At 37.7% G+C, this 21,740-nt stretch overlaps 2 protein-coding genes across 7 annotated transcripts in view; one reads left to right on the forward strand and one right to left on the reverse strand.

The window, feature by feature from the left end:
• Nucleotides 1–21,740, reverse strand: part of ECD (ecdysoneless cell cycle regulator) — a 47,226-nt gene that overhangs the window by 21,213 nt on the left and 4,273 nt on the right. Inside the window, exons 1-5 of one of the 3 annotated variants that reach the window (XM_047702482.1) lie at nucleotides 9,737–9,907; nucleotides 8,277–8,494; nucleotides 5,168–5,285; nucleotides 1,743–1,830; nucleotides 1,448–1,626 (exon numbers count right to left, since the gene is read on the reverse strand). In XM_047702482.1, the coding sequence (XP_047558438.1) occupies nucleotides 1,448–1,626; nucleotides 1,743–1,830; nucleotides 5,168–5,285; nucleotides 8,277–8,481 (590 nt within the window). In that variant the 5' untranslated portion in view covers nucleotides 8,482–8,494; nucleotides 9,737–9,907. Of the gene's footprint in view, nucleotides 1–1,447; nucleotides 1,627–1,742; nucleotides 1,831–5,167; nucleotides 5,286–8,276; nucleotides 8,495–9,635; nucleotides 9,908–21,740 lie in introns of those variants that run through there. The other 2 variants (XM_047702483.1, XM_047702484.1) reach the window with 2 other exon arrangements.
• FAM149B1 (family with sequence similarity 149 member B1) overlaps nucleotides 10,010–21,740 on the forward strand; it is a 79,385-nt gene continuing 67,654 nt past the window's right edge. Inside the window, exons 1-3 of one of the 4 annotated variants that reach the window (XM_047702486.1) lie at nucleotides 10,010–10,235; nucleotides 14,289–14,424; nucleotides 16,119–16,246. In XM_047702486.1, the coding sequence (XP_047558442.1) occupies nucleotides 14,373–14,424; nucleotides 16,119–16,246 (180 nt within the window). In that variant the 5' untranslated portion in view covers nucleotides 10,010–10,235; nucleotides 14,289–14,372. Of the gene's footprint in view, nucleotides 10,236–14,288; nucleotides 14,425–16,118; nucleotides 16,249–21,740 lie in introns of all 4 variants that reach the window. The other 3 variants (XM_047702485.1, XM_047702488.1, XM_047702487.1) reach the window with 3 other exon arrangements.

Consider the following 21,740-nt stretch of genomic DNA (forward strand, 5'->3'; position numbering starts at 1 on the left):
CGAGCCACCCAGGTGCCCCATAATCATTTTTATTTTATGATGTGTAAACATCTAGAATTCTTCTACCATTTACGTCCTCTTATATTATCTTAGTTCTTCAAGAGTAAGAGGTACAATGACAAGGAAGGTGAAGTTAAAGCTACCATATACACTGGGGCACCTGGGTGGCTCAGTGGGTTAAAGCCTCTGCCTTCGGCTCAGGTCATGATCCCAACATCCTGGGATCAAGTCCCACATCGGGCTCTCTACTCAGCAGGGAGCCTGCTTCCTTCTCTCTCTGCCTACTTGCGATCTCTGACAAACAAATAAATTAAAAAAAAAAAAAAAAAAGCTACCATATACACTAAAAACTGCTGAAAAGAAGAGAGAGAAAGAGAAAAGGTAGGAAAAAATGGAAAATAATGAAAAGGAATTACGGTAGTTCAGTAGGGGCACCTGGGTGGCTCACTGGGTTAAGCATCTGCTTTTGGCTCAGGTCATGATCCTAGGGTCCTGGGATTGAGCCCCACATGGGGCTCCTTATCATCGGGGAGTCTGCTCCTCCCTCTCCTTCTACGCCCCCCACTCCATGCTGTCTCTCTGTCTACAATAAAAAACAAAATTCTTAAAAAAAAAAAAAAGGTAGTTCAATAAAGACAAAACAAAAACCCTACTATTCTTTGGAACAAGGATAAAATCAGAGTTTATTCTTCTAAAACAATGGTACAAAGTATACTGAACAAAGTTAAAAGAGATTTTATATTGTTAAAACCTGAATGGTGCTAAACATTGAATAGGTACTCAAATATGAAAGGCCAAACTAACATGTTATTAGGTAAAGGCTGTCTTGTGAATAGATAGCCTGACATAGGTCAAAGAATGCCATCCACTGCCCTAGAACCACAGAGTACATTGTGCTCCCTTAGGTTTTCATTCCTATTGGTCTCAAAATTTTTATCTATGGATATAGATAATACTTAGCTACAGTATCTAAGTAAATAAATGCAAAAATATTGGGACTAGAATATTAACACCTATGAATGAGAATTAAAAGATGTATCTATTCCTTAATTATAAAACATGCAAGTGTATCTATTTTTTTAAAGGATTTTATTTATTTATTTATTTGACAGAGAGAGAGAGAGAGAGAGAGAGAGCGCAAGAGAGAGCGAGCACAAGCAGGGGGAGAGGCCCGGGAGAGGGAGAAGCAGGTTCTCCACTGAGCAGGGAGCCCTACATGCAGCTCAATCCCAGCACCCTCAGATCATGACCTTAGCCAGGGGCAGATGTTTAACCGACTAAGTCACCCGGGTGCCCCGGAACATAAGTTTAATCTGTTAGCCACTTTCATGAAGGACGAAGACAAAATGAAAATGAACTAGCTGAAAGAAATTCTACATGCAACGAAAGACTTGAGCTGCACTAAATCAAAAGACTCCTTTACTAACAATGAAAATATTTTCCTTACCCTCTGATGCGCCTATTCACAGCAGCTCGTATAGATTCTGAAGCCAAAATTTCTTCTGGGTGTGTTGAGATTATATTCAATGCTTGTGGGACTGTTGGGGGTGTGGTGGGTAACCAGGGCACTGCTCCAGGTTTCCTTGGAGCAGGAATAATGCACAATTCTCCATGGTAGAAAAACACCTGCAAAATGAGACATTTTAATTTTCCTTCTGGGTACTGACAAACTCTAGGTACATAAGAAAAATGTTACAACAAGATTTCATCTCTGTAAATTTTCCAAATTTGGGTATACTTACCCTATTGGCACTATTATCAGGATCCAACCATTTAGGGAGAAAGTCAGCAGCTTCTATTAACAAGAATTCACCATCATTGTCTTCAATCCTGATGCAAAAGAAATTCCAATTATGCATTCAAAAAGCATATATATGCAACTAATCAAAACACATTTATTCTAATATTTTTTCTTTCATTTAGTAAATACCTGAGTACATGCTATGTGTAGGTTATTATAATAAAGCAAATAATACCTAAGACACTGAAGGAAGTACTAAAGGAGATTCTAAAATTGAAGGAGGATTTGGAGGAGATGATAAGGAGAAAAAGTAAGTATATAAATAACACCAGACAAAAATATGAAAAATATTAAAATAATCACCTAGCGCCAAGATTAGGAAAGCATTTATGGAAGTTACCTGGACCTTGAGAGATACTTTTGTTTTGCCTCATTTTTATCACTTTTTTAAATTTAAAATTTTTAAAAAGATTTTAATTTTTTAATGATTTATTTATTTACTTTAGAGAGAGAAAGCACGAGCATGTGAGCAGGTAGAGGGGCAGAGGGAGAGAGAATCCTGAAGCAAGTTCTCCCACTGGGCACAGAGCCTAGTGGGGCTCGATCCCAGGATACTGAGGTCATGACCTGAGCCAAAATCAAGAGCTGGCTGCTTAATGAGAACTGAACCACCCAGGTGCCCCTAAATTTAAATTTTTGAATAGGTAAGACTTCAAAAAATACATAAAAAGTTACACAATGAAAAAGTTTCCTTCCTACTTTTGTCCTTATATGCCCCTTTCTTACCCTCCAACCACTGTTATTTCTTGTTTATCCTTCTAGAGATTCCTTATGCATAATTTAGCTAATAGGAATATAAATTCTTATTTTCTCCTCTTGTCACACAAAAGGTAGCATAGTTTATATACTGTTCTAGGTTTTTTTCCCTTTTAATGGGTGGCTATAAGGAGAAAGGAGAGATGTTCTTGGGAGAGGGAATAGTATAAGCAAAATCATGGAGGTGGCTATTTAAGGTGGATATCTGGAGAATGACAATTAGTAAAAAACAAGACTAGACATGCACAGTTATGGGGCACTTAGGTGGCACAGTCGGTTAAGTGCCCAGCTCTTGGTTTTGGCTCAGGTAGTGATCTCAGGGCTGTGAAACTGAGTCGGGCTCCTGGGTTGGGCTCCCAGAGTCTGCTAAGCACAGAGTCTGCTTGAGATTCTCTCTCTCCCTCTCTCTCTGTCCCTCCTGTTCATGCTCTCTCTCTCTCTCTCAAATAAATAAATCTTAAAAAAAAAAAAGCACAATTATATCATTTTGTGAAGAGCTTTAAATGTTAGCAGTCAGGTCGCCTCGATGGCTCAGTTGGTTAAGTGTCTGCCTGCAGTTCAGGTCATGATCCCAGGGCCTGGGATCGAGCCCTGCATCAGGATCCCTGCTCAGTGAAGCGTCTGCTTCTCTCTTTCTCTCTCTCTCCCTCTGCCTCTCCCCCTGCTTGTGCTCTCTCTCAAATAAATAAATAAATAATTTTTAAAAAAATGTAAGCAGAGTCAATGAGAATGCACTTAGTTTTCTACACAAAAAGAATGAAAGGTTTCAAACCAGGGTAGAAAACGGTTAGAGCCCTACCTAAGGAAGATTCACTTGTCAGAGACATAGAAGTTCTTCCTTTTTCTAATTTGTTTAAAAAACTGCTAAGACAATAGATGTTTATTACTGAAAGGGCTTTACAGGCCTAGTGTAGGTATAAGCCATCATAATATACAGATCAGAATCTGGAGCAGCTGCCTTCAGCTCAGATCATGATCCTAGGGTCCCAGTATGGAGCCCCATGTCAGGCTCCCTGCTCGATGGGGAGTCTACTTCTCCCTCTCCCTCTGTTCCTCCCCCACTCATGCTCTGTGTGTGTGTGTATCTCTCTCTCAAGTAAATAAATAAAATCTTAAAAAAATAAAATAAAAATCAGAATCCACACACAAAAGGCATTGCTCTCTCCCTAATATGCATGTAAAGATAGAAACGAGTATCTCTGTGTTTGTTTCCTTATAATTCTATCATTTATTGGGAAATTACTGCTAATTATTTTTAGGTATAATAATAGTAGTATATAAAATAAGCATTACCTCTTATATTTACATCTTAAAGTATTTAAAGACCAATGGAGTACTGTTGGTGATTTGCTTTAAAATAATCTTGCTATGTAACGGGGGAGTAGGGGAAATGTATAGATAAAGTAAGAATATCCATGAATTGACCAATGTCAATTGTCCAATTACAAAATTGTTGAAGCTGTGTGACAAGTACATATGGGTGCATTCTCTCTACTTTCGTGTTTGAAATTTTGATATAATAATGTTTTCAGAGTTGTTTTTCTTTTTGTTTTGCTGGGGAAGAGGTTGGAGGAATAGAACACAATTTGGGGACTGACAGGAAAATGAGGATAATATGTGGAAAATTAGGTGAAATACCCTTTGTTGACACAACTTGGTAATTACAGAGAACTATCAGTTCCCATTTTAAATACATTTAGAATGCAGTGTTATCTTTTTGGCTTTCAATATAATTGTTCCCTGATTTTTTGTTAAATTTTTCTGTATTTCTCAAAAAGATATACAGTTAAGCTATAATAGAGGAAGACACTGTAAAGAAATTTGTAAAATATGTATATGTACATACAAATGGGATTTTTTTGCCTATGATTTTTTTAAACTGTAGTACACCCTTTGGTATTATTTGGATTCTTTCTACCATCTGTATTTAGCTTTTTTTTTTTTTTTAAAGACTTTATTTATTTATTTGACAGAGAGAAATCACAAGTAAGCAGAGAGGCAGGCAGAGAGAGAGGAGGAAGCAGGCTCCCTGCTGAGCAGAAAGCCCGATGCGGGGCTCGAACCCAGGACCTGGGATCATGACCTGAGCCGAAGGCAGCAGCTTAACCCACTGAGCCACCCAGGTGCTCCCTTTTTTTTTTTTTTTTTTTTAAGATTTTATTTATTTGAGAGAGAAAGATAGAATGAGTCAGGGGAAGGACAGAGGGAAAAGCAAACTCCACACTGAGCAGGGAGCCTGACACGGAACTCAATCCCAAGACCCTGGGATCACCACCCGAGCTGAAGGCAGATGCCTAACTGACTGAGCCACCCAGGCATCCTGTATGTATTTAGTCTTTCATAATGAGAATTATTTTTAAAAAACTAAAATAGGAAGGTTTTGTTTAAAAATTTTGGAAGTTAAGCTCTCCAATGTACTTTAATTTTTTCCTCAACTAAAGGAAGTTACAACCACAAAAGAAAAGGAAGAAAACACTAAGTCACTTTCAAAATCTATGTCTCAAATTTGTACAGTCTCCACCAGATTACCGAAAAAAAATTTACTAAATGGATAAAAATGTAGTCAGTCTCAACAAGAGAATTCCTTTAGATTATTAAAATAACTAATACCTTGCTACTAACTCTGGAAATTCCTTTGTAATCTGCTTTACTATATAAACAATAAACCATTCATCCTCAATGTTATCCCCAAACTTTGTCATGCCAAATATATGAGCAGGAACATCTCCTAAAAACAAGAGAAAAGCAATCATATAACCAAATAAATTTGTCAGTGCACATAAAAATACAAGTAATCATTCAAATAAACAAACATTGACTGACTGACCATGCTGTAGGTACCATACAGGACTGGGGTTGTAATCCTGAACAGGATATAAGAAGCCTGCTTGTGAGGACAAGGGTCTAGACACAGGAGATGGACCGCCATGCCATCTCAAAACAAGATGAAGAGATGTATGCACTGAGGGGGATGTGAGCATAAATAATGTGATATCTGAGCTATGCTCATTTGGAGGAATGACAGGGGTAGGTTTTCCAGAAAGAGAGAATAGCATGTGAAAACATATATAAGCATGGCAGACCATAATAGTGTTCTGGGGATATCAGGAAGCTAGATTTAGATGGGGCAGAAGTTTTTTAAACAAGTGCAACACTCAAAAATATGCGGAACTTAATACACTTTTAAACAATCCAATGGATCAAAGAAGAAATTACAAGGGAAATTAGAAAATACCTTGAGACAAATGAAAACAAACATGTAACATACAGAAAGCAGTGCTAAGAAGTTTATAGTTATGAAAGATCTCAGATCAACAACCTAACTTTAACCTTAAGGAACGAGAACAAGAAAAGCTAGTCCAAAGCTAGCAGAAAGAAGGAAATAGTAAAGATTAGAATAGAGATTAATGAAACAGAGAATAGAAAAATAGAAAAAAAAAACAAAGTGATTTGGTTTGTTGAAACATTACAAAGTTGACAAAATCTTAGATCAGTAAGAAAAAATGGAGATGTAAGTAACTAAACTCAGAAATGAAAGAGGCGACATTACAACCTATACTACAGAAATAAAAAGGACTATAAGAGAACATTATGAACAACTGTAGACCAACCGACTGGAAAACTTAGAGGAAATGAGTACATTCTTAGAAACACACAACCTATCAAGACTGGATCACTGGGGCGCCTGGGTGCCTCTGGGGGTTAAAGCCTCTGCTTTCCACGCAGGTCAGTATCCCAGGCCCCCCTCCATACTAAATCAGGCTCTCTGCTCAGCAGGGAGCCTGCTTCCCCACCCCCCTCGCCCGCCTGCCTCTCTGCCTACTTGTGATCTCTGTCTGTCAAATAAATAAATAAAATCTTTAAAAAAAAAAAAAAAAAAAAAGACTGAATCACAAAGAAATAGAGAATCTGAACAGACTTGTTACCAGTAAAGGACATTGAATCAGTAATCAAAAACTTCCCAACAAAGAAAAGCTCACTAGAGAATTTTACCAGCATTTAAAGGAGAATTAACATCAATCCTTTTCAAACTCTTAAAAACAACTGAAGAGGAGGGAACACTCCCAAACCCATTTTAGGAGGTCAGCATCACCCTCATACTAAAGCCAGACAAAGACAATACAGGAAAACTATGACCAATATCCCTGGTATACTGATGCAGGAATCCTCAACAAAATACTAGCAAACTGAATTCAACACACTGAAAGGTTATACACCATGATCAAGTAGAATTTATTCTTGGAATGCAATGTAATGCATATGAAAATCAATCAATGTAACCAACCACATTAACAGACTAAAGGTCAAACAAGCACACTGTGAAGTGTCCCAAAAGCTCCCATAGCAAAAAAAAGTAGAAGAACAGCCCAACCCACTCTTCTCTGCACCCCAGATCTCTCAAATTTTTTCAACTAAGAGAAGCTCCAATTAGTGTCTACTTTTATCTACCTTATATATTAAACTTCAATTTGAACTTTATCCAGAAGCAATGGGTAACTAGTGAAGGATGTTGGGCAAAAGACTGATGTGATCAAATTTGTGTTTTACAAAGATCACTGGCATCAGTATGAGAGAAGAACTGGAGATACAGGAACCAGAGGTTATTCAGGTGGCTGCTGTGGTCTTTCAGATGAAGAGGTAAATAGGGTCTAGATTGTAGCCAAACAAATGTACAGAAGGGGTCTTACTTTAGGAGGAACCACACTAGGATTTAGTGCTTGATAGAACATGGTCAAGTGAGCAGTTGAGTGTAATTTTGAATTATTAACAAACTGAATAACTAGGTAGATAACATCATCATTAAGCAAGACAAGAAAACATTGGGCAAAAATTATTTTCTAGGAAAAAGATAAGGAGTTGGTTTTAGCGTGCTGTGCTAATGTGATGGATGTTCCTGCCAATAAATATCACATGTCTTTCAGTGAATAAGGGTTCAATACAATTAACAACAGGGAACACATTTGGCAACTGCCAGCCAAAAGATAACAGATAAACACCACACTGAGACCTAGACTGACAGTATCAAGATGCCAGACTCCTGATCTGAAAGAAGACCCTGCATGAATAAGAGCCGTGGTCACCTATTTGTGCCTCATTTCACTAAAGCTATATGAAATGATAAGAAAAAGTGCCAATATCCTGTTTTCTTTTCCTTTATATGTATGTATGTATGTATGTGTCACATATCAAGCAAGAACAACACAGAGAAGCAGTGAAGCAACTTCAAAATGATTCTGAGTAGCAAATAATGGCCATAAGCCCAATTATTTCTCTTTATAAGCCAGGCAGAGCCACATAGTTTCACAACTATGTCAAACAAGGCAGCCTACTGAACACATGATCAAGAACGAGGAATATAGAGTAACCACTAATGGAAGCTATGGTTTAGGAAGCCAGATGCCTAAACCTGTTTAGTATAGGTACCTAGATATACTATAGCACAGAAGAGTAAAGTTCCAAAAAACAGCCATAGTCTAATAATGTTGAGTATATATTAGTTCTCAAGGTAATTACTATTAGAAAGCTTTCATCAAACTAATTAAAAAAATTTTTTTGGTAAGTTTATGGTTCTAACTAAATATAGGCAAGCATCACTAATCAAAAAAGTTCAGGTTATAAATCTCCTTACAACACTGAGAGAACTATGGACTATTATAGATCACTGCTGTCAGACTCAGAAGTCACACGTATCACATCAAAATAAGTAAAAGAGACTTACCTTTCCCAGGTTTATATTTGAGATTGAAAGGCTGATTCTGCCAGATATAGGGGACCAGCAAAGGTGCAAAATGAGTCATTATCCTCTCAATATACTTTTGAAGAATCTCTTTGTGTTTTTCTGGGTCCCTTGGTTCATCTGGTATCAGGAATAGGTGATACTCCACAGTGTCTTCCACTGTAGCAAGCTTCATATTTTCCTCCATTCTTCTTTGAAAACTACATTTAAAGTTTCAATAATAAAAATCACATAGAATAATGTAGAAGTAAAATTCAATTCTCTGAACTATTCGACATGATTCCATTGTTTTCCAAAATTCAGTTATCCAGATGCTATCATTTAATTTTTTGATCAAGTATGAATAGTAACACCTACTTAATATTCTTGTAATGATGTTTTATACTTAAGATTATGTTTTCATACCTGAAATTATATTAAAGGAACTTCTGACATAATACAGTAAATGGAAATCGAGTATCACATTCCCAAATTAACTAATAGCATGCAAGAATAAAATAAAAAACGTCTTGAAAAACATACATTAAAAAAAAAGTTTACCCTCATACTAACATTTGTGTGTGAAACACACTTTGAGAAGCACAACAGTAACATCTTATGTTTAAATACTATCAAAAGTCCCAGTTCTGCCACTAATCAGTTTTGTCACTTTGAGCACCTCAATTTCTCTTTCTGGGGCTTTTTCCTCAACTGTAGAATGAGAGTGTTACTCTTTCATTTCTAAATTTCTCCCCCAGTTTAAATTGTTTTTATTTAAAAGTTCTTTAGGGCAATCTCCCTCACTGAAGAATTTAAATCTCTTTTTATGAATGTTGAAGGGCATAGAGGAACCCCAAACCACAAAACATTCATGTCCTATCATCTCACACCAAAATAATTTGTGCATGGTTCTTTATCGTGCAGCTGTCCTAAAACTGACCCTTTTTCGGGGATGGTGGTGATGGTGGTGGTACATAACTCCGGTATGTTAAGAGGCGGTAGGCATCTCTAGGTTCTAAGGGTTTTTCCCTTACAACAAAAGTACTCGCTTACTATTGCGGCCAGATGAGGCTTGGGAAAGGGAGGAACTGTACTGGATGGTCCATTCTAAGGCACAATTCGAGTTCAATTCTTACTCGGTTTTCTCATGGGCTAATAAAACGAGATCGAAAGGAACCTGCATCTTCTAACCAGTCTGTCCAAATCATCACTTGGCTTCTCAACCCAGAGGGACAGATAATTCCATCCACCCAACCCATAATGCCAAGCACATTTTATGAAGAAACTGTGTCAGAACTCGAAGGGACTTTGAGGTCACGCAGTCTAACTCCTTGCTGTACAAGTGAGAAAACTGGCACATACAGAAGCGACCACGCAGTCGAGGACTGAGCGGGAGTCTAGTGCTCTTTACTCCGACTAAACTCCCTCCCTCCATTCAACAAAGAGAAGCCAATTCCGCTTACGATTCTCGGGCCTCCCCCACGCGTCTCCGCTGCGGAACTTTTCTGGACCGCCCCTCCCACCGCGTGAGCCGGTCGGGAGCTGCCAGTAGCTGCTTGCCAAAGCCTTGCCCAAGGTCAATCCAAACGGCTCACGGCTACCTGAGGCCAGCGGAAGCTCTGAAAGACTCGCTCGGCCCCGGAACCCCGGTGGCGTCACTGCTGTGCGTCCACGGGAGCATTACGCCGGTGCCCCGGTGCATTCGTCACTTCCGCCCTTGCGAGGAAGCAGGGAGGGCCGAGGACTGGAGGGGTGGGGACCCAGGGAGTGGCGGCGGTCCGGAGTCTAGGCGACGGGGCGTGACGGGGCCGGAAGGTGGCGGGAGGGGGCCGGGTCGGAGCGGGCCGGAGGGCCAGGTCCGGAGGCCCCCACCCTGGCGTGCCCGCCCCCTCCGCGGCAGAGGAGGAAGAGGAGGATGATCTCCAGATACACTCGGAAGGCGGTGCCTCAGAGCTTGGAGCTGTGAGTTGACTGCTCTGCAAGACTAGCCCGGGCCGGGGGAGGCTGAGGCGGGTCTCGGGCGCTCTGGTTGGGGCCCTTCCCAACTAGTGCTTCTCACTTTTCCGTTTCCAGAGCGGGGAAAGGAAAATTTTCATTGTAATTCCCGCCTCCTAGACTTGTCAGATGCTGCCCGGTCTGCCTCCATCTCCAGCTAAGGGAATGTCACTTGTGCTGTCCTAGGACTTGGCCCTCTTGGGCTACACTTCCTGAGCTCAGGGACTGGCCCCCCCTGCGGCATTTGTAGTTTCCTCAGTGCTTCATGCCTGTCAACGGACGGGCATTGACAAATCGAGAAGTTACTAATAGCTGAGTGCTAGAGAAAAGTTTATGTAGTGCCAGGCACAATGCAAAGCTGATCATATGCATTAGCTCACTTAATCCTATCAGCAAGGATACAGAATAGGGATTATTATTTTGTACATTCTACAACTAAAGATCCCAGATTTAACATTGTTGCATGCCAAAGATTATACAGGCAGAAAGTGGTGGAGCGCAAACCTGGTGTCAGTCTGACCCTGAAGCTTTGGTCATAATCGTTATGTATACTGCTTCCCCACCTCTGAGGTTAAACTTCAGAATCCTTAAGGATAATTTTGCTCTAGAGAGCAAATATTTAAGCTTAAAAACCCACCTCCCACCCCTAGTGAAGTGTTGTAATTAGCAAGTAATGATAAAGTTGTATATTTGTTGATGCCTTATACTTTCAAAAAGACTTTAACATCATGATCCTTGAAACAACTCTGTACGATGGGTATGATTATCTTTCAGTTTTTCAGAACATGAAATATTAGATTACACATCCTAAGATTATATAACCAATAGGTTTTGAGCTTGGGCTTTTTTTTTTTTTTTTTTTTTTTTTTAAGAGAGAGAGGGAGAGAGAGCGAGCACAGGCAGACAGAATGGCAGGCAGAGGCAGAGGGAGAAGCAGGCTCCCCGCCGAGCAAGGAGCCCGATGCGGGACTCGATCCCAGGACGCTGGGATCATGACCTGAGCCGAAGGCAGCTGCTTAACCAACTGAGCCACCCAAGCGTCCCGAGCTTGGGCTTTTTAATCCTCAATTCCAACTTTTTTTTTTTTTTCCCCTTGGAGCTATGTAATTTTAGCAACCATATATTTTAAAAGTAAATACTAACTATACATGGTAATAGCAAGCATGGGATCTTCTGTCAATCTGGGTTTCTGGCTAGGCTCTTTTCTAGTCATGTGACTTTTCAGCAGATTAATAAATATTTGAGCATCCATTTCTGTAATATGGGACTAAGACTTTCTCTAAAATCCTATCTAAAGTGATGGCACAGGCTTTGACACATAGTAGATCCTCAGTGATTGGTAATTTCCTGTCCTTTCCCACCTTTACTTGGTACAGTAGCCATACAAAGAAAATCTGTGATCCTTCCTTACCTTTCAGAAGCTCATTATCTACTAAGTAATAGGATATCTACACAGTAGCAATTCAGATAATAAGCTTTTTAGGAAGTAGAAAAAAGAAAGTAAAGGGAACAGGAGTTAGCTAAAAATCTGCTTTTATAATTATTCTGACCATTCTGAGAGTAAAAAAAAAAATCATTTGTGGAAAAAATTACTCCAATATAGTTACATTACTTGTTCTCTTTTGTTGATTTGATTGATACTCTCTATTCTCTAAAGGCAATTCTCCTCAAAGATGATTCTCTAGAGGAGTCAGGATGATATGAATAATGAAGACACAAGGAGATTATATGTATCTAAATGACAGTAAAATAAAACAATTTTTACTTTAGGTGTTAGAATATTTTGCTTTGAAGAAGGAACTTTAGTTTTCTCCCTAATAGTTCCAAATTACAAATATTGAAAAGAGTTTTAAAAAAAAAGCAATCTTCAACATACAGCTTAACACTTAAAAAGTGATAAATTTCAAACATACATGTATAGTAAATAATAAAATGAACCACCTATCACCTACATTCAACAATTATCAAAAATTTGATATATTTGCTTCATCTATCTTATCTTTTTTCAGCCTCTCTGTCCATCGTCTGTTAATAAGAAAGCAAAACCCCAGACACTTAACCATTTAACCCTTGTATACCTTAGTGTGCATCTCTAAAAATTATAGGTATTTTCTTTTCTTTTTTTTAGATTTTATTTATTTGAGTGAGAGAAAGAACACGAGCAGGGGGAGGGGCAGCAGGAGAGGAAGAAGCAGACTCTCTGACGGGCAGGGAGCCTGATGTGGGGCTTAATGCAGGGCTAGATTCCAGAACCCCAGGATCACAATATGAGCCAAAGGCAAACAGACAAATGCCCAACCAACTGAGCTACCCCGGTGCCTCAGTATTTTCTTACATGAAAACAATGCTATGATCAAATTTAGTATTTCTTTGGTATTATCTAATCATCATTTCATGGTCAGATTTCTTTGACAGACTTACGTTTCTTTTTTGTAGCTGGAATCCACATTTCTGTTTACTACCACTGTCTCAAAGACAAGTTTCTCGTTGTAGGATCATTGAATGAGAGAAGTACAAATAGCTCTGCACAAATCCATCCCCACTATTTGAGAAATAATTTCAAGTACAAGCTCTGCTGACTGTGCCCTTAGCTTTATCTTTATATACAAAAATGGTTCCATTCACTAAAATCTCAAATTATTCATTTGTTTTGAGAAGCCTCAGAGCCAGAGTACTTGAAATTGAATCCTGGCTCCATCATTTCATAGACATGACCTTAAGCAGGTTACTTAATCTCTCTGTGCTTCACTTTCCTTGCCTATGAGGTAAGAGTATTAGAGATTTATAATATACATTTGCAAACTGAAGACTCTAAAGAGACCTATGTACTTTGTTTAGCTTATCATGTTCCCTAAACTTATTTTATTGCAGAATTTTGTGGGGGAGGAAAGTCTCCTATAGATGATTGAGACTGGAACATATAATAATTGATCCCTTAGTTTAATCTAATGTACAAGTTGAACTCTCTAGAGCAGCTCTGTCGAATAGAAATATAATACAGCCACATATGGAATTTTAAATCTTCAGGTAATCACGTGAAAAAACAGTAGAAACAGATGAAATTAATTTTTCGACTTTTTATTTTGAAATAATTATAGACTCACTATTACAGAAATCATACAGAGAATCCCATGAACCTTCCACCCACCTTCTCCCAATGACGACAACTTGTGTAAGTAGTGTAGTGTCAAAGCCAGGAAACTGACATTGGTACACATTTTATTAGAAACTGTGAGACTGGGGCTCTTCTGTTATTAAGTCAGTTAAGTTTCAGCTCAGGTCATGATCTCAAGGGTCCTGGGATCAAGCCCCACATCCAACTTGATGTTGGGCTCCGTGCTTAGTACAGAGCCTGCTTGTCCCTCTCCCTCTGTTCCTCCCCATGCTCTCTTTCTCTTTTTCTCTCATAAATAAATTTTTTAAAAACCTTTAAAAAAAGAGAAACTATGAGACTATTTCAGAGTTGCTGTACCTTTTTACATTTCCATAAGCAGTGTATGAGGCATCTAGTTTCTCCAAATCATCGCTCGCCTTGGGTGTTATAACCGTATTTTGTGTTAACTGTTCTAAAAGGTTTATGGTTATAACTTACTGTAATTTAAATTTGCAGTGAAACTAATTTTAAGAGTGTATTTTTTAACCCAGAATATCCAAAATACTATCATTTTAACATGTAATCAAGATAAAATTATTGATGCTCTATTATACATTCTTGTTGTACTGAGACATCAGAATCCCGTGTTCTATACTTAAAACACATCTCATGTCTGACTAACTACATTTTTAAAGTTTTTGTATAAATACCAGTTAGTTAAAATACAGTGTAATATTAGTTTCAGGTGTACAGTATAGTGACTCAACACTTCCATACAACATCTGGTGCTCACCACATTGACTAACCACATTTTAACTGCTAGTTGCTAGGGGCTACCATATAGTACAGTGCAGTCACAGAGCAGCTGGAAGTAGGTGACTAACCTGTAGTCAAGTTATTGAAAAGTATATATTTTTTCTTTACAGGAAATATAACTTTTTAAAAAATCTTTCACAGGAAAGGAATAACAAAACATGCTATTAGTCATCATCCTCTTCCAGAGCAGCTAGATGAAATTTCTTCTACCAATGAAAGCCATGAAAAAGACACCAGTTCCCAAAGGTAATAACACAAAGTGTACTCATTTGCTTATTACACTTGATAATGGAAAAAGTGTTTTTTGGCTTAGGCTTGATATCTAGTCTTGTACTAATGAAACAAAACAAGAACTTTTATCACATTTTCAGTACCATTCAGTTTTCATTCTGGAACAGCTAATGGAAACATCATACTTACAACCCTTGAAAAGTAGTATTATGACATAGTTAAAAGCCAAGACTCAGAAGGAGTCTAACATTTGATTTTTATTATTTTTAATTTTAATTTTAATTTTTTTTATTTTTTTTTAAAGATTTTTTATTTATTTATTTGACAGAGAGAGATCACAAGTAGATGGAGAGGCAGGCAGAGAGAGAAAGGGAAGCAGGATCTCTGCCGAGCAGAGAACCCGATGCGGGACTCGATCCCAGGACCCTGAGATCATGACCTGAGCTGAAGGCAGTGGCTTAACCCACTGAGCCACCCAGGCGCCCGATTTTTATTATTTTTTAAAAGTTTTTATTTATTTATTTGACAGAGAGAGACACGATGAGAGAGGGAACACAAGCAGGGGGAGTGGGAGAGGGAGAAGCAGGCTCCCTGTTGAGCTGGAAGCTCTATGCAGCTGGATCCCAGGACCCTGGGACCATGAGCTGAGCCGAAGGCAGACGCTTAACAACTGAGTCACCCAGGAGCCCCAACATAGCATTTTTAATCCTGGTTCTGCCACTTATTAGCTGGGTAACAACAGGCAAGTTACTTACAATAGTTGTATTTCTTAAAGGGTGTTGTGAATATAAATGAGATGAAGTATGTAAAACTTGGCACAATGATTGGCATATGGTAAATGAATAAGTATTAGCTGCAGTTACCATTCTAAGAAACAGCATACTGTGGGGCGCCTGGGTGGCTCAGTGGGTTAAGCCTCTGCCTTCAGCTCAGGTCATGATTTCAGGGTCCTGGGATCGAGCCCCACATTGCGCTCTCTGCTTGGCAGGGAGCCCACTTTTCCCTCTCTCTCTGCCTATCTCTCTGCCTACTTGTGATCTCTCTGTCAAATAAATAAAATCTTTTAAAAACAAACAAACAGCATACTATAATTTCAAAGAGGGTTCTGAGAAGCAGTGTGGTATCACAGAAAAGTTATAGTCATAAAACCTAATTTCAGTATCTAGAACTCAATCTCAGATTGTCTTTAAAATGGGGTTAATTGGGGTGTTTGGCTAGTACAGTTGGAAGAGCATGCAACTCTTGATTTTGGGGTCATGAGTTTGAGCCCCATATTGGGTGTAGAGATTACTTAAATAAATATAACTTAAAATTTTTTTTAAATGGGGGTAAACTGAGTTCTACATCACCAGGTTGTTGTGAGGATAAAATGGAATTACATCTATAAAAGTGCCATACAAGTTCAGACATTACTGTTCATATTTCTGAATTGTCTTTCGTTTTCAAGGGTAGATGTTGTAAGTGGAATGCTAAAGTATTTGTTGTAAACCATGACTAGAATTATTTAGAATCACTGTCATCAATTCTATAGGAATTAGGACTTTTCCATGATGCTTAAATGTTAAGTTCTTCATTTATTTTTGTTTCTGTGGATATATTTGTTTGCAGGGTTGTCACCTAGTAAATTGCTGGGTAGTTACTGCTACAGAAACTTGAGGAAGTATAACAATTTTTCTGTTTTCTCTTTTCTTTCCAAATTGTGCACTTAGTGAGTCTGACATCACACAAGAATCGCCTTTTACATCAGCTGACACTGGGAATTCAAGATCTGCTTTTCCAAGCTATACAGGCACAGGGATCTCTACAGAAGGCAGCTCAGACTTCTCCTGGGGCTATGGTGTGAGTTGTATGTTACCGGTCTGATGGAATGCTTGGGGGTTAGGATCTGTCACTTTTGTCAAGTGTATTTCATTCCTTCACTCTATGAAGATTGGTTCTTTACATTGGTTCTTATCAGTTTTTACCCTCTTTCAGTATTTGCTTTGTTTTATGGATACAGTGGTTGATCCTTAGAAATGCTTAATGTTTGACTTAACAGTGGCAGGTTAGTGTGGATCTGGGCCATGGGTCTGCTTTTGCTTTGTGTAGTCCACTGATGTGTCTCTCCACCACTAATGTTACTTGTTGTTTAAATTGTTTTTGGAACTTGATTATTAAGCCACTATAGACTGGGAAAATGAATATGATATATGATTAAATGAAAAAAAGCAGAATTAAAAATAGTATGGATAATGTGGTTCTATTTTGAGTTTACATATATTTTTTGCTTATATGAATTTTAGAAAAAAGAACTAAAGATATGTACCCAAAATGTTATTTAGTCATTATTTATTACGTGTTGAGATGAGATTGACTATTTATTTACTTAATTACTTATTTATGGCTATCTCCCATTATAAAATATTATTTTTAAAAGCTTAAAACCTTAAAAGAAGATTTTAAGGTCACATTTTATGCACATTTATTGCCTTGATGCAATACATATTTTTATTTCTGTGTCTTCTTTCAGTCTATATTAATTTGACCTAGCTGTAATCATGGTGTACATACAATGTTATGCTCTGTTTTTTTTCACTTAATATTATTTTGTAAGCACTTTTCCACAATATTGACTTTATACCATATTGTTGTCAGCAACTTGTTTTTCTTTACAAAAGTCTGCTAATTGTTATAATCTATTATTATCACCATGAATTATTTTCCAGTAATTTTAATTTGGTTGTATATACACTTTCCTTACTTTGTTGTATATGTGCATCCTATTTTGTGGTCTGCTTTTCCATTCACCATTATTCCATATAAATATTTCTTTTACTACTTCCATACCTGTCAAATATGAATAGTTATATATAAATATTTATGAAATATTCCTAATATCATAATTAGAGCTTTCCCTTTTTTTTTTTTTAAGATTTTATTTATTTATTTGACAGACAGAGATCACAAGATCACAAGTAGGCAGAGAGGCAGGCAGAGAGAGAGAGAGAGAGGGAAGCAGGCTCCCCACTGAGCAGAGAGCCTGATGCGGGGCTCGATCCCAGGACCTTGAGATCATAACCTGAGCCGAAGGCAGTGGCTCAAAAAAAAAAAAAGAAGGATGGACTATTACAGTATTCTTAATAGCATTTTATAGAATTTTGTGTTTATCTTTTTAACTCAGCAGACTTTAAATAATATATGGTGTAAGGTATGAACTAAGTTTTTATGCTGTCGAACCTATTTTGTTTGAACAATTTTTCTATATTTGATTTAAAATCATGTAGTTTTCATTGTATTTTTAAAATATTTAGAGCAAATCTACCAGTGTTCATTAAACAACATATATTATTTAGTATTTGTGTCCTCTTTACATCTTAAGCTGAATTTTATTTTCACTTGCTTCAAATTTTATAAAATGTTCTTCAGGGATTTAATTGGTCTAGCATTGTAACTTTATATTAGATTAGGGAAGGTGTAGAGAGAATTAAAATTTATTGAATTTTTAGTAGATGCCAGGCACTGTGCTAAATACTTTATATACACATTTCAATCATTTCTCATCTTAACATAGTATTCTAGCTAGAAATACAGTCCTTTTATTTAGATCTTCCTTTAGTTTATCATTTTATTATTTGAGTAAAATCTCTTATTGTAAGTTGCAAGTATTTATATATCTTATTTACTTTGGAACCGTCTTGGTGTTTTTCTTCCTTTCAGTTTAATTAATGGCATACTACTCTGCTAAATATGTTTAATTTTTATAATCATTCTGGACTTTATAGTCTAGATTTATTTCTTTTAAAATATTCTAAAATTTAAAAATATTCTAAAATTTAAAGTTAATATAATTATGTGAAGATAGACCTTCCTCTTCTATCCTAATTATAGTTGTTATTTAAAATTTTATAGCCAGCGATCACAAAAGTAGATAACCCACTTCTGTTCTATTTTAGTTTTATATGCTTTGGGTTGATTTTTTAAAAATAATCGAATAAGGTTTATTCTAGGAATACAAAGATGGGTCAGTACCTGCAAATGTAGTATATTTAACATTGATGAATTAAATGAAAAAAAATAAAACCAATAGATGCTAAAAAAGTATTTGATACATTTCAAAAATGATTCACTATATAAAAATTCTCAATAAGAAAGGAGGAAACCGGGGCGCCTGGGTGGCTCAGTGGGTTAAGCCGCTGCCTTCGGCTCAGGTCATGATCTCGGGGTCCTGGGATAGAGTCCCGCATCAGCTTCTCTGCTCAGCAGGGAGCCTGCTTCCCTCTCTCTCTCTCTCTCTCTGCCTGCCTCTCTGTCTACTGTGATCTCTCTCTGTCAAAGAAAGAAAGAAAGAAAGAAAGAAGGAAACCCTTGAGACTTGATAACTATTTGCCAGTTGAATAGGAAATATCAGTTTAAATGTCGAAACACTAAAGTTACTTGAATTAAAATAAGGAACCAGATAAGAATTCTTCATTAACAAATTTAATTGATTCCTTTGCTAACTTTGTACATTTTAATTATTTTTATTTTTACATAAAATTTATCGTATACACTATTTAGTTCCAGTTGTTTTTCCACTTAACAGTATATTTTGAAGAATATCTATTATTTTTTTTTAAAGATTTTATTTAGTTATTTATTTGACAGACAGAGATCACAAGTAGGCAGAGAGGCAGGCAGAGAGAGAGAGGAGGAAGCAGGCTCCCCGCTGAGCAGAGAGCCCAATGCGGGGCTCGATCCCAGGACTCTGCGATCATGACCTGAGCCGAAGGCAGAGGCTTTAACCCACTGAGCCACCTAGGCGCCCCGAAGAATATCTATTATTGTAAAAATTTACTTATTCTTTAATGGCTGCATACTCATTGCTATTACCAAAAAATGCTGCCTCTGTAACACTGTACATATACTATTTTACATAAATGTGAATATATCTGAGGATAAACTTTTAGAGCTGGAGTTGCTGGTCAAAAGATATATGCTTTTGTAATTTTGAAAGCTGTTGCCAAATTGGTCTCTAGAAGTTACTCCAATCTGCAGTCTTACCAGGAACATATATGGAAGGGCCTGTTTTCTTCTACTTTTTTTTTTTTTTTTTTTTTTTTAAGATTTTATTATTTGAGGGTGCCTGGGTGGCTCAGTGGGTTAAGCCGCTGCCTTCAGCTCAGGTCATGATCTCAGGGTCCTGGGATCAAGTCCTGTATCGGGCTCTCTGCTCAGCAGGGAGCCTGCTTCCCTCTCTCTCTCTGCCTGCCTCTCTGTCTACTTGTGATCTCTCTCTGTCAAATAAATAAATAAAATCTTTAAAAAAAAAAAAGATTTGGGGGCGCCTGGGTGGCTCAGTGGGTTAAAGCCTCTGCCTTCAGCTCAGGTCATGATCCCGGAGTCCTGGGATTGAGCCCCACATTGGGCTATCTGCTCAGCAGGGAGCCTGCTTCCCTTCCTCTCTCTCTGCCTGCCTCTCTGCCTACTTGTGATCTCTCTCTCCGTCAAATAAAAAAAAAAAAAAAAAGATTTTATTATTTGACAGAGAGAGACACAGTGAGAGAGGGAACACAAGCAGGGGGAGTGGGAAAGGGAGAAGCAGGCTTCCCGCTGAGCAGGGAGCCCGATGCGGGGCTCGATCCCAGGACTCTATCCCAGGACCCTGGGATCATGACCTGAGCCGAGGGCAGACGCTCAACAACTGAGCCACCCAGGTGCCCCTCTTCTACTTTTGACCAGGGCAGTGACTTACCAAACTTTTTAATCTTTGCCAGACTTTTAGGTTTTAAAAGAAGGTATCTGTGCTATTGGGTTGGTTAGAAAAAAAATTGTACAACTTACATATCGTGCGTGTATGTGTGTGTGTGTGAGAGAGAGATGGCACCCAGTTAAGATATAGGCATTCCTCATCCTACAAGGCTCCTGGATGCCCTCTCTCAACCCCAAAGATAACTGCTATTCTAACCCTTTTCACTAGCTTTTTAAATTTTTGCCCTTCATATAAATGAAATAATACAATATGTATTCTTTGTATCTGGCTTCTTATGCTCAGCATTATGTTTGGAACGTTCATACATGATGTTGCACATATTTGTAGTCTGTGACTTGCCTGTTTATATTTCATATCCATTTATTTTTATTTTTTATTGTTTTCATATTAATAGGAGACCTTTATCTTTAGATTAGGGGTCGGTGTACTTTTTTGATAAAGTAGAAATATTTTAGACTTTGCAGGCCCCGTCAGGACCCTCAACTCTCACTGTAGTGAGAAGACAGCCGTAGATAATGGGTAAATAAATGGGTGTGACTGTTCCAATGAAACTTTATTTACAAAACAGGCTGTGGGGCAGATTCGGGCCACTGGTCTTAGTTTGCTGACCCCTGTTCTAGATGTTTATAACATAGACTTTCAGATACCTACATTATATCCATTCCCCTATAGAACTTCAGGTATTATGCCCAGTTGAAAATTTATTTCTCAGCCTCTGTTACAGGTAGTGGCAGCTAATGAATTGTACACAAAAGTCAGGAGATGAAGCTTTCTGGAATGCCTTTTTTTCCCATTTCACCCCGTTTCTCCAAATTCCTGCCTGGAACATGGTTAAAGGTACAGCAGCCATCTTAGACCATGAAGTGTCACTGAGAATGGAAACAATAGAGAAAACAGTCCTTGATTTCCATGGAGCCACTATATCAGCTTTTTAATGCCTACCACTAGACTAATTTTTTTATGAGAAAAATAAACTTTGTTTAAGCCACTATTACTGCTTTGGTTAGTAGTAGCAATCATACACTCATCTTTTATTAAGTGTATTACAAATATCTTTTCCTAGTATATGGCTTTATAACTTTCACAATTTCTATATTTAAGTCTATAATCCACCTGGAATTGTTTTTTGTATATGATACACAGCAGGAACATAATTTTTCCATATGGATTATGAATTTTTTTAAGCACCATTTACTAACTAGTTCAGGATTTCTGAGCATGGGCAATTTTGGCACGTTGGGTGTATTTGTTGTATAGAAATATCTCATGCCTAGCAGGATGTTTAATATTTCATGATCGCTTCATGTTAAGTAGCTGGAGCACCCCCTAGTCATTGTGATCACCATTTTTAATTGATTTATTGCTCTTATATAGGTGTGCAGTACCTGTTTTTCAAGTGAAATGAGTTCTAGAATAATGTTGGCCCCTGGCAAAAATTTATATTCTTTGTCATGTTTTTTAAACTTCTGATTATTTATTTGTTAATAGATTTCTCATCTATTTAATGCTAGATTAAACTTTCACTGGATTTTTTTTTACTGTGATATTCACATAACATAGAATTCACTCCTTTAAAGTGAACAATGAAGCGGTTTTTAGTATA

This window comes from Lutra lutra, chromosome 14, assembly GCF_902655055.1.
Source record: "Lutra lutra chromosome 14, mLutLut1.2, whole genome shotgun sequence".
Lineage (NCBI taxonomy): Eukaryota > Metazoa > Chordata > Mammalia > Carnivora > Mustelidae > Lutra > Lutra lutra.